This window comes from Empidonax traillii, unplaced genomic scaffold (genome assembly GCF_003031625.1).
Source record: "Empidonax traillii isolate 1590-97213 ecotype Southwest subspecies unplaced genomic scaffold, ASM303162v1 scaffold305:size1471525, whole genome shotgun sequence".
NCBI lineage: Eukaryota > Metazoa > Chordata > Aves > Passeriformes > Tyrannidae > Empidonax > Empidonax traillii.
Window position 1 is genome coordinate 783318 of NW_020955498.1, and position 17477 is coordinate 800794.

The 17477-nt window shown below is 37.4% G+C and overlaps 1 protein-coding gene across 3 annotated transcripts in view; it reads left to right on the top strand.

Moving 5' to 3' along the window:
• Window positions 1–17477, top strand: part of EPS8 (epidermal growth factor receptor pathway substrate 8) — a 75611-nt gene that overhangs the window by 12416 nt on the left and 45718 nt on the right. For all 3 annotated transcript variants that reach the window (XM_027890973.1, XM_027890972.1, XM_027890974.1), the window contains exons 2-3: window positions 8170–8260; window positions 9334–9407. In XM_027890973.1, the coding sequence (XP_027746774.1) occupies window positions 8199–8260; window positions 9334–9407 (136 nt within the window). In that variant the 5' untranslated portion in view covers window positions 8170–8198. The remainder of the gene's footprint in view (window positions 1–8169; window positions 8261–9333; window positions 9408–17477) is intronic.

Here is a 17477-nt window from a genome sequence, read left to right on the forward strand (position 1 = left end):
GGCTGTTTAAGGTGATTGGGAAGCCAGAGGATGTTACTTCTACTCAGCTTTTTTTGTGTTGTTTAATTCAAGTTTGTAACCTATTACTGACATAGAAATTTGTTCTTCTTTGGAACTAGCTGATGGACTTCAATGGGAACGTGCCTTTGTTCTGATTTATTTTTTGTGCTGCCACATTAAGAATAGGTGTCAGCTGTGTGGGACATTTGTTTATGGCTCTTTTTTTTTTTTTTTTTTTAGCAAGGGTAGAGTTGAAGTTTGGGTTGGGAGTCATCTGAGCCCACAGTAACTGCAGTTTGTGTATGTGTGTATCTGGCTACAAGGTCTACAAACCCAAAACTTAGGAAAGCAAATTTGTGAAAACAAGAATTAAATCTTACCACAATTCTATCAAACTAAATTAGAGAGGCAATTAGAGTGTCTTGTCCTTTTTTTTTATCCTCCTCCTGCGTGGTAATTTTAATGGTATGGTTAGAGTATGTCATATATTTTCAGTTCAGCTTTTGTTATGAACTCTACCACGCCAATTTCAGTAGTGTCACTGTGTCATGACACAGCTATTAACTTGCAAATAAATGTGGATAGGTGGTTTAGCCTGTTTCATTTTGTCAGCTTGCAGCAGTACACAATTTTTTAACCATGTTGGAAGTTCTTTCCTTTTTTTGGCCAGAGTGAGATGAAAACTTTATCTAAACCTAAAGACATTGTCTTGTTCATTTTTATATACTTAGTCTTATCAATTATTGAAATTTTTGCAAGTGATTCAGTGCAATAAATGGCTGAGAAGTATTTCAGCAGCTACACTCACAGCCTGTTTTCAATGTGAAGGGAAAATTATATCCAAATTTCATTACCTTTTTGACATGTGTTATCTTCAGGGAAGCATGATCATATGGCATCTGGATGGAAGCACCCTTTTCACACTGTTTCCTGCTAAATGTTCTGCTGTCTCCTTTAAACATGCACATTAGTATTATAATATTGTTTGTAAGTTTGCATTTCTAAGTAGAACTGATGGCTCGTTGGTTGTACTCTGCAAACTGACTTTCAAATTAGTGTCTGGGGTGCCCTCTTTTGAAATCTATCTTATCTATCTTATCTGAAGTATGATGTAACAAAATATAGAGGGAAGTAATGAAAAAAATTCCAAGTGTGAAAAAAGGAAATACAACTGTGGTTTCTGTGCTATGTGAGCAGAATTCACCAATGAGTGGTTACAAGGCAGGTTGGGTTTGTTTAGTTTTATTTTAAAAAAAAAAGGAAAAAAAGAAAGAGGGAAAAAAAAAGGAGAGAGAAAAAAAAAGGAAAGGAAAAGAAAAAGTAAAGGAAACACCAAAACCGCCAAAAACCCAAACCAGAACAAGTTTTTTATACACCTCTTTTCAAGTGGAGATACTGAGTGGTTGTAGCCATGCTGGAGTTTGGATTTTATGAGTAAAAATAGTGTCCTTTGCTAGCTCACTACTGTACTTGAGGTAGACTTATAAAAGATACTAATTTTATGGTACATTATAATCCCTTTTTTCTACTTCCCTCCACAAATTCCTTCTTGTGCCATAGACACCTTCCTCTTTCAACTGTTCTGTATGTACGGAGGTTGGTTGGGGATTTGGCTTGTGTTTTTTTCCTTTTCTCCTTTCTTTTTTTTCTATCAAACAAGAGACTGATCTTCCAGCTCTGGTGGTACATTCTGCAAGGTCTGCATAATGATCCTGATCTTGGTAATTAATACTCATGTTGCTTTGGATGAGGTATTTAATTCTCTAATTAAAAATAGCAGTGAGTGGTGGCTTCAATGCTTGGCATATTTATTAAAGTTCCTTTGTTGCAATAGGGATTTTAAGTCTTTGAAGCTTTTGTATCTGTAAAGCTGTTTTGTTTTCTTTCTATACAGTTAATTATAAATCATGAGCCAGACCTGAGTGAAATGAATGGAAATAGGTTGCTATGCCACAATAAGAACCTGTTTTCGAGCAAAGTCTTTATTAGTGTGTCAATAATAAGAGTTAACTCTATGAACACGATCTGTCTGAAGTTTATTAATTCAGTTCTTCCTGTTGGTCTTCATATTTCTTCCCTTTCTTAAAATAAAAGATAGCTATCTAAACTGTATTGTTAGAATATTTCCTTAAGAGTGAATCACGGAAAGACATCATAATAGGAAAAAGTTGACCTAAAGGACATTTTTTATCCTCTTAGTTTTTCTAATAGCAAGTTCTTCTTTTAGCTAACAATTATTGCTCTGAAGACAGTTCTTGCATTAACATATTAAGTCTTCTGCTTTGATTGATAATTATGACACCAAATTTTCTTTGTAAATAGGAATATTGCTAATGAATTTAACATAGGATGAAGTCTTAACTAGGAAGAACTAAGGACTGAGGAAAAAATGTTAAATTTCAGAAAGCGTTAGTGAAAATCAAATAACTTTTTGAAACTGGACGAAACAGCATTGATCAAGCTCATCTGCTGCACTGCAGAGGTGGAGGGGAAAACCCTTCCAAATCCCTCCTCCTGGGCATTGCTGTGTGCCTTGTCCTGTGGTGTTGTCCTCTGCCTGCCCAGAGTTGTATTCATTTGTCTATCACCATCTTTGGTTGCTTGAAATGCTCCTTCACCTCTGACCCCTGACACAAACAGGTAAATTATATTCCATATTTAAGTTCAGCTTTCTGTAAGGAGTGAAATTTGGGGAGGAGATGGGGTCACATCCAGTCTTTTCCTCTCCAGTTCCAGGCTTCTTTAGGAAGGAACCCCAGTTACCTAAGATTGCATCCAGCAGAAGGGTTCTTTGGGGGTGCACTAAAATCCAAATGTAGGATTTGACTTAGTGCAGGTTTGTATAAACTAAAAGTAATGTAATTGGTGCTCATGGCCGTGCCAGACAACTGCCCTGAATCCAGAGGAGACATGAAAGTTAAGAGCATTTTCAAAATGATATTACTGTGGCTATTTCATTGGCATGTGTGCTTGAAGTCCTGATGCTTGGGCACAGGAGTGTGTACTCGAGTATATATATTCCTTTCTCAGAAATCTTTAACCCCCCTCATCGTAAATAAAGAGTGGCTGGAGAGGGGCAAAGGGGAGAACAGGCAGTGAATCAAGTCCAAATGTTTGTGTTGAAACTGCACCACTGGTAGGGCCTGGCTTTCAATTTTCTGTGTGATTTTTGCTGCAATCTTTTTGACCAGCCATTGGATGCTCCAATCCACTTAATAGAAAACACAGCAGTGCAAAGTTGCTGCCTGTTCAACCAGTTGCAGCTTCTCTCAGAGAAATTCTGAGCTCAGTGTACTGAGGATGTAAAATCTCCAGGGATCATTTCTGAAGTATTACTTACTTATGCATGCATGTGCATCTCGGTGTTTATCTCAAGGCAAGGTGTTGAACAGCCAGCAGAGCTCGTGTTTTTGCTCGTGGCTGTGCTCTGAAGGAAGTCCCGAAGCAGAGGGGCAGCAGCAACGTTCCATGTGGCTCTTCAGGACGTATTTCTGCCTGGAATTTTTGATTTGTAAAATTTGTGGCTGGAGCAAAAATACAAATAGGAGAGTGATAGGTCAGAACAACAAGGAGATGCTATTTAAAAACCTAGCATGAGCAGGGAAAGTGTCTGTGGATGAACAGGATGCAGTTTGAGGAGAAACGGATGAAAACCAGCGAGTCATGCAGCAAGTTTAGTGGGTTTTGTACATTCTGTAGAACAGCAGTGGCCAATGCTGGGGGATAGCAATAAGGAGCATTTTCATTGAATGCACAGTGTAGCATGGGTACATGGAACTTTTTCGTTGTTTTTCTTCTTCTGTGATATTTTTAAAAGGGAAAGAGTGAAGAGGGAGTGTCCATATCTGACACTGCTACTCTGTCAGTTCCACTTCAGAAAAGTGTTACCTTGTAGTAGTCCACTCGTGATTGTTTAGGCTGTAGCTGCACCCCGTGCCTGCAGCTCTGGTTTGGGCAGAATTCTCGGGGGATTAGGGGGGTTTGGGGGGTGGGAGCACAATGATATAACAATGGCTTGTTGCTAGCAACACTTTCTTAATTGGTAGATAATTATCATTCCAGCTGTTATTGGCTTTCCTTCTCCTTCCCCTACATCCTTCTCTCCTTAACCCTTCCTCCTCTGTAATTTCTAAAAATACCCATGTGATTACATTGTTTCTCTTTTTGTTTCAGTATGATATTGTGATCTGCCACTGGGTGGGACTGATTGCTTCAGGATGAGTGGAGAAGAGCACCAGTGTCTGGAATATCTAATTTTCTTAAATGAAATATATATGCCTTTCTAGAAAAGGTGGTGGTAGGGGTTAAATAAATTGAGGGGGTATGTTACTTTCAAACTCCTATGAAATTAGATGGCATGACATGCAAGTTGTTGATGTGTCAGCTTTTTGCACGTGAATTGCGTTGCTTTCATTAGGTGCCACGCTGCAAGATGAGGAAGACGAAGAGTATTTTTGCATTTGGACATTTTTTTAAGAATGAATATTTATGACTGTTATAATCATGTTGTATACTGGTATGGTTCTCCCCGTGCTTGGGATTAGACGACCTGCAGACTACTAAATAATCAAAGTACATCTGTCTCAGAAATGGTTTGTCTGTTAGAAAGGCTGGACCCTATTTACATAGCTGCTGACTATCAGGATACTGATATATTCAAAAATAAAGCTGATGGCAGCAGTGAAGTGGATTTATTTCTGTTCAGTCTCTAATCCTGTCAGAAGATAATTTAGTGTTCATTTGTGTTTAGACATTTCATATTTATAGCTAGTTTCTTACTGGTTTCAGTAACGTAATATTTTAATATATTAAGAGATAAACACCTTATTATATATGTCTTGGTATGCATTATTATTTTATATGTTTTCTTATTATTCTTTTCTTCTTGAATTCTTATTTAATTTTCCTGGTTTTAAATACTTCTCTTTCAGAGTAGGCATGATTTCTTTGCAGGATCCTGAGACATGACCATTTTTGGTCTTATTCATAAGTAAATTGTTGATACTTCAGGCCTGCTTAAAGAGGGATTGTACAGTTAATTGTGAAGGATGTTTATTTTAAAGGCTAGAACACCAGAGTATGCTGCTGTGAACTGCTGGGCTGAGGTGAAAGGGAAGATTAAAGAGGAAGTGGAGTTTATTAATAGAGGCCTGGATGACAATGTCTTTGCAGTGTGCAGGAGTTGACTTTTGCTACAGGACTGACTGGTTAAAAGAGATGAAAGAGCATTTGAGATGAGAAATACAGCAGAGAAAGTTGTACAAGGGAATAATAAACAAAGCACTGCACATTCTGTTACTCTTGTGGTTTTTCCCTTTTCTCCATCATGCACTTAATTAAAAAAAAAAAAAAAAAAAAAAAAAAAAAAAAAAAAAAAAAAAAAAAAAGAGTTTTCCTAAAATGTATTTTTCAGAAACGTTTACCTTGAAAGATATGAAATTGGCTTATAATTTTGGGGGATCATGAGTAGCTCTTTGATGCTGTTATAAATATATAGACTAATTATAAATAATTATGGTAAAGGGTTTGTATTCATATTCAAGAGCTTTCTTGAACAAAGAGACAGAAACGTTGCATAACCTCTTAAAGTTGTCATATCAAGGTAGTTGTCTTGGTTTTTCAAAAGCATTGGAAAATTGCATGAGGGACAGGAAATACTGTTGGCTTTACTCAACTTTCAAATAGCAAGTTGTGTTTTGTTTGTGCATGAGCTTTTGTGCTTACTTGGCAGAACAAGCTGCTTGCCTTTTGTTTTAAGAGTAAAAATTTATGATTTCTGATTTTCAGTATCACTTCATTCAAAATAGAGCTTTGAAACTTTTTGTATTTACTTTAAGTGGTGTTATGTGTTACAGTGGGCAAGTATTTAGTCATCAGATACGTTTTCTTTCCCCAGTGTGAAAATCTGCAGTTCAGCTTCATTGCTGCTTTAAAACGCAGTGTGTCGTGCAGACTTCAAAGGCACAAGCTTGAAATTCTAATATATTACATTCCTTCTGCTTAAAATTTCTGTCTCACCATTTTCATAAAATTAAGTGGAATACAAATACAAACCAAGTATTTGTCAGATTAAGATGTCAGAGGAGAGGAATTATTCTGAGTTTTAAACCAAGGTTTTTTTCCCCAGCTCTCACTTTAAAGCAGATAGTTGCAGAATTTGTTATAAAAACGGCTATGAAAAAGATTACAAATGATAGATTATGCCAAACAGGATTATTAAATAAGTGTTATCTTAAAAAAATTTATGCATGGAAAGTAGAGGAAATTGGGGATACCAACAAGCAATGTAGATAATTTGTGTAAATGTTTTGGATCTGATCATTCTTAGGAAGCTAATCACAGTGTAAACCAGTAAGCAGGGCAGCAAATTGGGCAGTGGTTGCAGATGATAAGAATTAATAGTGGATAGGAAGTGTTGTTGGAGAGCTTAATGGCAGCATGAACTGGAGAAGAGCACTGGGAGTAGCCCTGGTCCGTGGAGTCACTGAAACAGAAAAAGAAGTGCACAGTGACCTGGCAAATTCTGCTGAGAAAATGAATAGTTGTATCCTTTAAAGTCATGGGACAATTTCAGGATGCTTCCCAAGGGTTGTAATTGATAATGAACTGAGCAGCACTTGGATAGTAATTTATTGTAGACAGTTGCTAAGGACTGCAGTCTGTAAAAAGCAAGTGGGATGTGTGATATATTTGTGGGGAAATGAAGTAAAATGTAGGTATGTCACTGAAGAGGTTTTGCAAGGAGCAATCAAAGATTTAAAAGAAAATTAAATAAATATTAAAACAAACAAACAAAAACAAAACAAAACAAAAAAACCACAAAAAACCCAAACAAAAAACCCACAAAAAAAACCCAAAAAACACACACACACACAAAAAACAAAAACAAAAAACACACACAAAAAAACAAACCAAAAAAAAACCCAAGCCAAATTACTAAGTATGTGCTCACTAAAGACAACACCATCCTTCCACATGATTTCACTTGACATATGAAATACAGCTCGGTTTTAGTTAGCTTTTGTAACTGCATCTGAGGCAGGAGATGTCAGGTGTTCATCAGAAAGGTATAAAAGCTACTGTGTTCTCTCAGTACAGAAGACTGAAAGCAGCTTGTATGTGTCTTGAAGTGACAGAGTTGAGAACAGATTTTGATTGTCTTTTTGCATGAAAGGGGAAAGTAGCAGAATATACGTGGATACAAAGTCCAGTAGGTACTGCAGGTCCATCAGCTGCTGCTTTGTAAAACAGGAAGAGAGCAGTGAAAGTGAGGCAGTAAGTTGACTTAGCAATTCAGAAGATAAGCTAGTTGTAAGGTGGCCTTAGTACAAACAAAGCTGGTTGTGCTTACTTTGGAAATGAAGCTTTTGTTAGGTAAAAATTTTGTCTGATATACTTTTGACTTATTTTGCAGAGTTAAGCCTTTTTTTTTCTCTATTTAATGACTGAGATGTTGAGAAATATTCTAATTACATTATTCATGTATATATGTAAATTAAAGAATACTTACCCATGGTAAATTTGAATATGAATTTGAATATGAAAGGGTTATGAAAGTCGGTTTCCATAGTCAGTTTTAACTTCAATGTGCATGTTACATATTAAAGGGAGAAGGCATTTTTTAAACTGTTTTATCATAGCCTTTTCAGCATTGCTTTTATATGGAAGATCTTATTTGGCACGCCAGACTTTCAGGACGTTAAATGCTATTAAAAAAAAAAAAAAAAAAGAGAAAAAAAGTGGTTTTTTAAGTCCTAAAAAGCCATTTCAAAAGTTTCAGTTGAAAGAAATGAACTGAGGCTTGAAATCAGGCTTGACTATTAAAGTTGCCATTTGGAATATCTTGTTCACTAGTGCAGTAGATGTTGTTCTTTGTTTAGTGAGCCTTTTATTTCTAAAGCTATTCCTAAAGACCATTGTATAAAAAATAATAGCTTTGTTCACTACATTATAAATTATTTGAAGCAATAACTATCAAATTGCAATTGGGAGAAGTTCCATAACGGGTCTTAAAGGCATCACCACGATGTAGTTAATAGCAACTGAGCTTGTTGATGCAACTTCTTTCCCATTTCAACCATAATTTTCTCATTATGTTTGTATTACATGTGTGTTGAATCTTCACCTTCTAAGGGACTTCAATTCATGTGCTGTTGTTTCTTTTCCCAGGTTGTTTCTCTCAGTAAACGACAGTAAGAATGAATGGACACATATCAAACACCCCTCCTGGTGGATATGGAAGTTATTTTCCGCAAATGAAGTAAGGTTATGCCTTCAATTTTCCTATTTTGGACACAGAAAAAAAATGTTGTCCTTTCTTCTTTAGGCTTTCATTTCAGATAGAGCTATAATTATTAGATCCCACCAGAATTATACAAAGTTTCTATAAAAGAGTGTGCAGCTTCCAAACCATGGAACCAAATCAGTCATCTGACTGATTTTTGTATTAATGCAAGGATAAAGCTGTTATTACTGAATAGACTCACCTGGAACAGAAAAACAAATTGCTGTAACCATAACATGCTTATTGTTTCACTTAGAGAGGTCTTTGTATGCCTGAGATCTTTAAGGGTTAGCTCTCAGTGAATGCATTTTTATGCATAAAAGATGAGGCTGCCTTTTCCATCTGTGAGAACATACTGTTTCCCAGTAAACAGAGCCAAGCAAATGTTACCTGCAAGTGTTACCTTGCCCAAGATAAGAGGACGATCCCTGTATCAGGGGTATGGCACTAGGCTAATGAGAATTTACTGATGCCAAAGAATGGTATTTCTATATGGAGGATGACATTTGTGTTGTCCTTTGCTTTTCATATTGTTGTCCCTTTAAGGTGAGCTCGTATATGACTCATTCTTGTTGTTACACTAGAAGGAAGTCATCTTGCCTTTTCATTTGTTGTAGACAATTATAGTTATTTTAAGTCTTACATTATAAACAGTTAAAACTGCTAAAAAAAATCAACACTTGTATATGCAGGAAAAAAAACCCAAATCCTACCCAAGTCTTTGGCATAGTCATTCTTATTATTATCATTATTATTATTATTGTTGTTAATGTTATTATTATAATTATATAGTGATTTTGTTTACTTACATTATGGTGTTTACCACACCCTGATTGGGCATTGTTTTTTTAGTATTAATGCAGTAAAAAAAGAGGTCAGAAAAGCTTGCAGCCTAAGTGAAACATTCTTCATTGTATTTGTAGTACAGAACAAATATCCATTACCTCTGTTACTCATGTTGGAGGCATGTGTAGTCCTACGTAAGGAGAGGGGTTTTTTCAGTGCCAAATATGTGTATACAGAATTTAATCAGAAATGTTTTCTTTCAGTGGCTATGGCTCCCCAACATTTGCTCAGGCAGAGAGGGAGCAGAACTCAAGAACAAGTGCGAAAGCTCTTTATGGTAAGACAGCAAAATTCTCTGCACTTCTGGCCTAAATTGTTGCTTGAATATTGATTGTGATGTCACGGCGGAAATATTTTACACACTTTAATCTCAGAGTCTATGTACACACACATAGGTGTCTATGTCAACTAAATTAAAAAAGAAAGTGATTTTATGCCTACTAAAATGAACTAAGTTAACTAGAAAATAGTTTTACAGTTTACTAAGCAGAGAACTCCCCTCTGCTCATTTTGAAGGCAGCAATGTATAAAGCATTTATCACAAAACTAAGAGTGATCCTATAGCTAAGGTATGTACCAGGGAGAAGGCGTTCAGGGGCCTAACTTGTGCTATAGGTTTGATTCATGACCTGTGCCACCCCCTGCCTCCCCCAACTTTATCCCCTGCTAGCAGAAAACGATTTACAGTGTTATTCTTCTTTGACACAAGGATTTAATGGAAATTAGATTTGATGTAGCAGATTTTGAGTCCTTTTTGGTGTGCTGTTTTCAAGTGGCTTTGTGACTGTCAGATGTGACGTTACAAATCCCTAAACGCTGTTGCACTTACCAATTACAAATGCTGGTATTTGTCTTGGTTGTATACACTACTCTGTAGCCTAATGCCAAATCACTGGGGAGGCAGAATGTAGTCGTGTTCCTTGCCGGCCAAATTGCACCATTTTCAAGTCATCCTCCTCCACTGTGAATACATCCTGCTGGTAGCTGTGCTGGTAATGGAAATAGAAACAGCAATGAGGCTGTGAGATGTTCTGCTGTGTAAATCTGTGCCTGTTGATAAATGCTCTTTTGAAAGTCAGTGCAACTGATGAGACTGGAAGTAGTAGGTTTGCAGCGAGAAGCTGGCTCTGTGCAGGACTCCTCACACCTCAGGCTACTCTGCCCTCTTGCATATTGCCACCTCTTCTGCAGGTTAAACTGGGAAGCTCAAAGAGCAGTGGCTAATAACTGCAATATGCCAAAGAGTAACTGATCTTTTCTCCCCCCTGTTTTGGGTGAGGTAGTGGCTGGGAGTGACCTCAGAGGTTAAGGCAGGGATGGCAACATGATTTAAAATCTTAGAATTGTTTAGGTTGGAAAAGACCTTGAAGGTCATTGAGTCCAACCATTACCCCAAGTCCTCCGCTGAACCATGTCCCTAAGCACCACATGAACATGTCTTCTAACACTCCAGGAGTGGTGACCCAGCCATTTCCCCGGGCAGCCTGTTCCAGTGCTTGACAACCCTTTTGGTGAAAACATTTTTCCTGAATATCCAATCTAAACATGATGTTGCATGTGAACCGTTCTTGAGTTTAAATTTACAATTTTCTAGTGGTGTGCTACTATGTTAGTCACTTGACGTAGTGCCGAAGGCAGGAACTGCAACTGAGGAAAATTCTGATCATTTTAAATGGTGATTTCTGCATCCTGTATGGCTTCACTCAACAAACTGATTGCAAGTGTTGACAGAAATAGTAGGTGGTAACAGAAACAAGCAAGAGAATTTGTGGAAAACTCTTAGCAGATTATTTCTTTATGAGATGTAATGAGAGTGTTGTGATTTTCTTTTTAATGTTAAGTCATCATCATAATTTTTCAAGAGTGCATGTAGCAGTATCAGTAAGTGTCTTAAGCGTGTCCTTTAATCTTTGTGGGCTTTTAAAATAATATCTCTCTGAGCTTTTTCATATCAGATGTGATGGGATAGTCATATATCAGTAGAAGATGGGGACAAGTGAGTAAATTTGATATGTAATGGTAATCAGCCTTTTACTTCCACAGGTAGTTAATTGATTTCAGGTAGTAATTGAAAATGCTTGCCATGTAACTGCTGTGTGGTGCCTCCTGTAAAATTAATTGTTGATCTTGGTTCTCTTCTGTTGCTGGTAGATGTATAACAAAACTGTAGCTGCAGCTGCGAGGAACTGAATGAAGTAAAAGACTCAACTACACTGGAGCTCCGAGTGAATACGTATTAGCACAGCTTTTAGAGTGCAGTTTGCACATTTTACTGCTTCTGCTCTGTTTTATATACATAAATAATTAGGCTGTCAGTATCACCAAGTATATGAACTGGATAGAACAAGGAAAACACCTAAAACCTTTCTCAAATTCAGGGAGATTATATTTTTATCTAATTTTTAGCAACTAAGTTATTATTCTGCTGCATCCCGCATTTGCCTCTTCTTCCTTTGTGGTGTTAAGGCTTTTTGTGCATGCTGTCCCAAGGAGGGTGGAAAGCAGTGGAGTGATTCTGGAATTGTTAAAATGTGTTGAAAATGCTCATTATAAAGTATTTTATTTATAATTATTGACTAAAATATTTTACTATAGAGTCATGAGACTGAAATCCTATAAAGCAGATTGGAGGCATCTTAGCTTTCTTTTTATATTTTGTGTTGTGTACATATATTTTAAATGTATGTATTTTATATGAATACATAAAGCTCATGTGTTTAATAGATTCACCTGTAATATATTGGAAAATATAATTTTACTGCAAAATTAAATAGAGTATAGTTTTTTGTTTTGATAAAATGTGGCAATGTGATGTTAGCAGCAAACTTTGTCCATGACTAACTTCTTTTCTTGAAACCTTTTGAATTTGGACTAAGCTACCTATCCATAAGTATCAACAAGTGAGAATGGTACCTTGGCTCCTAACTGACCATTAGATCTTAAAGTCAATTTCTTGCAAGCACTGTAGACATTAAATTAAAATTACTATTATTATTATTATTACTTCTACTTATTACTATTACTACTACTACTAATTATTATTATTATTACTTCTACTTATTACTATTCTACTACTACTTTTATTATTATTATTATTTGTGGTTATATGTGCATATATATATATACACAAGCATGTTTGTGTCCTGAAGTTTGTCTCTTAACTTTCAGTGCTGAGGTGATTCATGACTGTTTAGTCTTCAGAGAGGAGCTTGACCACAGAGCTATGGGAAAGGAGGCTGGGATTTTATTGGTGTTACTCACAGTTCAGTTAAAAACTAGACCAGAGCCATCACTATCTCCGATGGGGCTATCTGATAGCAAAAACTTCCTTGCAATTGCCTTTTTTCCTGTGTCAAACGATCCCTTTGTTTTCACTTACTTCCTTCCTGAAATGAACTGTTTTCTATTTGCACAATAAATCTCCCTCTGAGCTGGGAGGGAAGGTGTCCCCTGCACATTCTTATGGGGCTTATTTCATCATTTACTTCCTGATATTTCCATCTGAAATGGATTTTGGCTTGTACTGTCATCTATTGTTCTAGCATTGGCTTCTCCATCTGTCTTCAGCAGCTCTGCTTTGTGGGGAGACGTTGCAGCGTCATTTCAGGGCTGTGCTGGGGGTTTGCCAGCGAGTGACACAGTGTGGAGCAGCCTCACTCCCCAGGAGGAGCGAGCTAGTGGCTCACTCCAAATTGTTGGTTTATTTTACAGCATAGAATTGAAAGATGCTGCTAAAATTGCCTTCACACCGCATCAGAAAAGACTGAGTGTTTTATACACTGTGTTTATATTCTCATGGCTGTGATTAGGTGCTAGAAGTGAAATTGCCTGTTATTTTTGCATTGTTCAAATACCTCATTCAGAGCAAGAACTGTAGTGTAACAAATTCAAGGGAATCACAAGCAGAACATAGACAAGATAAACGAGTCCACTGAAAGAAGCTATCCAGGTAACATGCTTGTATTGTTTGATAGTCAAATGAATTAAATTGACAATTGACTTCCAAACAACATGCTTTCTTTGACAGCTAGTTCTACACAACCATCATGTTATAAATCTCTGAAAGTGACAGTGTTTGCTCCTCTGAAAATGAGATTTGTTTTGAACTCAAGTTTTGACCTTTCTGCCCGAATGTTCAAGTCACGTCTCCTGCACTTCGCTCTGTCTCGCACTGAGTTTTTCCAGCTGCTGCAGGAAAGGACTGTCAACAATCAGTCCAGTCCAGATACATGGTAGTAAACTAAGTATTGGGCTTTTCTGCTTGAAGATGTGTTGTAATAATTTATACTGTTACTTCTGGATTCTTAGGATAGCTTGTGAGGGAGACTGATTCTATGTCCATGTGGATTGCCATCACAAAGCTGTGTCTCTTTGTACAGTTTGACTATGGAAGAGGAAGATATGGAAGGGTATGGAAGGGTAAAGGGAAGAGTGAAGATCTACCTTTACCCTTCTTTGTATTATCATAACTATAGCATTGATAACCTTTATTACATCTGATCTGTGCAAATATTTGTAAGACATTGGTGGAAGTCTAGGCATCAATATTCCTCACTTGTCTTTTAGGAACTGAAAATTTATTGTGCCTAAATACAGCCCTAACCAGCACTACCTGTGCTTCAGGTCATGTTAAAACACAGCCTGAGATCTTTTGCTTCTGGTAAGAATTTTCCCTACCTAGATAAAGACTTTGATTTTTCTTGTGGTCTTCTGGACAGTGGCACAGAGCCAGGCTATGGTAGAGTTTATTGAGCAACTTTGTAATTTGCCATATTGCTGCACCCCCTTCCAGTTGGAAAATGGGTGAGACAGGACTCAATGGACCCTGGGCAGTACTGTTGTTTTTGTCTGAAACTGTGGAATAGCTGTCTTTCCAAAGTGTGAAATGGTCCTTCACAGAAATAACTGTGAGAGCTCAAGAGTTCTTGGTATAGTGGGGATAAGGACCGAAATGAGTGATGGCAATCTTCAATCCTATTTGTCTGTGTCATGTTCTGTCTAATAATATTTTTGACTTTGCTAGAAGTCTTTGGTTAAGAAGTTGCATTTTGCTTTCTGGTGTTTTAGATGCTTTCAAAAATGGTATAAAATCAGTGCCTTTTAACATGTTTTTGAAAACAGAAACATGGTCTGTTCCCGATGATTGGTGAATTCAGTAACTTCACAGAACAAGAATAACAGTAACATCTGTCCCCATCAAACAGTGGGAAAAGTACTAGTTTCTGTGGATCAATGTTTCTGTTCCTTTGGAAGTTTTATTAGCTGATAGATCTTATATTCAGGACCTATGTGCTACTTTTAAGTTTATTGTCATTGTGTTTTGAGAGATTTTATTTTACTCAAATTCCCCTGGGTTGCATTTGCTATAGATTGTGATTAGGAATTTAATTTAAGTATCTTCTGCCATGATTCATTGATTTTTATTTTTTTTCTTTTGCCAGAGGGAAAATCCTTTAGGTAAAAGGTGTACAACATAGCAGAGTTTGAGCTAACTGTGGTATTTAGGTTGTGCTGTATTCTAAGTAGTGGATGTAAGAGCTGCAGTAGGTAGAGTATATAGAAAAAAACTCCAAAGTTTTGGTAGTTCTATTCATCCTTTGATAGTTTCATACATCATATCTGGAAGTCTCTGTTGTATTTCACTTTAGCTTTAATAACCTCTTCACGCATGAAGGGACCTGTGAGAGTCTGAGATTGACTGGGAGGATCAGGAGAGTGAAACAGAACATACAAATCATTAATTTGCTTTTAGTGTTGGGGTTGAACCCAGCCAGCAATTGAGGACCTACCCATTTGCTTGCTCATTCCCCCTATCTCCTCCCATAAACAGACCAATGCCCGCACTGTCTGGGCAAGAACTTTTTTGGAAAGACTACCTGTCAGTTTTGTTGCTGATCATGACACTATACAATGTGGTCAGATGGGATCAGCTGTCCCAGGTGTGTCCCCTCCCAACCTCTTGTGCACCCCCAGCCCACTCGCTGGGGCAGCAGAGTGAGAAATAGAGGAGGCCTTGACACTGTTCAGCAGCAACTAAAACATCCTTATGTTATCAAGACTGTTTTGGTCACAGATCCAAAATTAACTCCATCCTAGCAAGACCCAGTGCCTTCAGTGCATCTGCAATTTCTGTTGCTCATTTTCAATATTAAAGTATGTGTTGCTTGCATTTGAAGATAGTGTAATAAGTCAGGAGATGTTTCAGGGTTTCTGTAAAAGCAGTCAGATTGTTATTGGTAGATAATAATCCATCACTTTGATATGTGAAAGAGTAGAGAGACAGAAGCTACATTTTCAGAAGAAGGGCAATTGGCAACTCTGTAGGAAAAGAAGAAGTTGTATATGGATGAAAAAGACTGCGAGGCTCACGTGCTCAGATAGATATATGACTTGGAAGTGGAAACACAGAAGTGTTGTAGGAAGGAGCAGGGAGTCCCTTATGTCATCTAGAGATGAGGACAGAGAACAGGTTTGCAGGCTTATATCAATTTTCTTAGAAGTCCAGTGCAGTGGAGCACATCAGCAGGAGGGGGTGCAAAAGGGTCCTTTCTTGTGTCCTTTCTGATGGCAACATGAGAATTTATGGAGGGTTTAGGTAGAATCTGGGACGGGAGCCAGGCATTAGGAGAAAGCGGAGTTTGAGATTTGATTTTGAACTACTAGCAAAAAACCATGGGAGAGGGGATGCATTCTAGATGCTGGTCTTTTCTTATTTCCCTTTCTTTTTTACCTCATCCAAGAACCATAGTATATCCTGAGCTGGAAGGAACCCACAAGAACCATCGAGTCCAACCCTGCAGAGGATACTCCAAGAGTCACACTCATACCGTGTGCCTGAGAATGTGATCCAAACACTTCTTGAACTCTGTCAGGCGTAGTGCTGTGACCTTCCCTGGGGAGCCTGTTCCAGTGCCCAACAGTGTTTTTTTCGTAGAAGAGCCTACAGGATAACAAGAAATGGTTGTGGATGCCCCAAGCTTGTCAGTGTTTAACAGGCATTTGGACAGTGCCCTTAGTAATATGCTGTAGCTTTTGGCCAGCCCTGAAGTGGTGAGGCAATTGGACTGGAAGATTCAACTGAAATATTCTGTTCTACCCTAAATGATAACTCATGTCCCTAGCTGGTTCTAATACTTATTCTACCTGTATGAAAGAACTAAATTGGTAAATTGGAGTTGATCTCAGTATGGACTGTCAGTTGCTTGTTGTTTATTAACACAAACACTGATTGACTTCTGTTAACTTGAAATTTTACTGAAGTTCTTGTGACCATTATGTTATAATTAATAATGCAGAACTTGAGGGGCCGTCCTTGGCTCTCAAGTGTAGGCAACCACAGATTTTATTAGCATTCAGAAAGCTCGCTCTCTTCTATAAACACTCTTGTTTCTCACCATGGCATAGTGGGTTGAAAACCTTTCTATCATGTGTAATTGTGAATGTTGTGCTGCTCTGTGGAAGAAGATGTGTTAATTAGTACCACAAATGGTTTGGGAATTCCTGTCTTATTGCAGGACAAAATTTATGTGAAGCAGAATAAGGACTCTCTTGCAACACTTACTCTCTGCTTTTTAATTCCTTTGAAGCCTCTACATGTGCCAGACTTTCTTTATTTAAAATAACTCCAACTATTATTGTTTGCAGCATTTACAGATCTTACAGTGGATGTAAACTTTCTTACTGTTGTTTAATAGAATAAAAGTTACATTTTTGTTCACCTGAAAGAAGATAATAACAGTCAAAACTGAGTATTTGATGCAATGCTAATTGAAGCAAGGGTCCTTTTTTTAGAAAGCATATATTCCTACTGGACAGCATTTAACTAGCATTTACAGTCCATAGCAGAAGACTGTTAACTGATCCCCTTAAAGATGTAAATAATTCTGTGGGATTAAACTAGATACTGCTTTTTAATCCCCTTGTTTTGTTAGGAACAGATGGACTTTACTTCTTCAGATCATCATCCAAACAAAAAAAGAAAGGTAGCAAATCAGACAATACTGCTCTACTGACTGGTGTGCATGTGTGTGTGTGTCTGTTGTGGTTAAAAAGACAATCTACTAAAAAAAAAAATTAACTAACATGCTGCAAAAGCAGAAATAGTAGTTACAGTTGGAACCAATGATGATCCTCTGCCTTGGGATTTCAGAATAATGGATAGTGAAAGTAAGATACCTGTTTTGAAACATCCACACATCTAGCTGAAAATTCTGATAATCTGTGTTCTTGAATTTGAGTGTTTGCTCTGCACACTTCTCTTGCTAAAAGAAGCTGAGTAGCTGCTGTACAGGAGCAGGATGACTCTGTTGCATGAGTGGTGCTTTTCACCATGGGAGAGGGTCTTCAA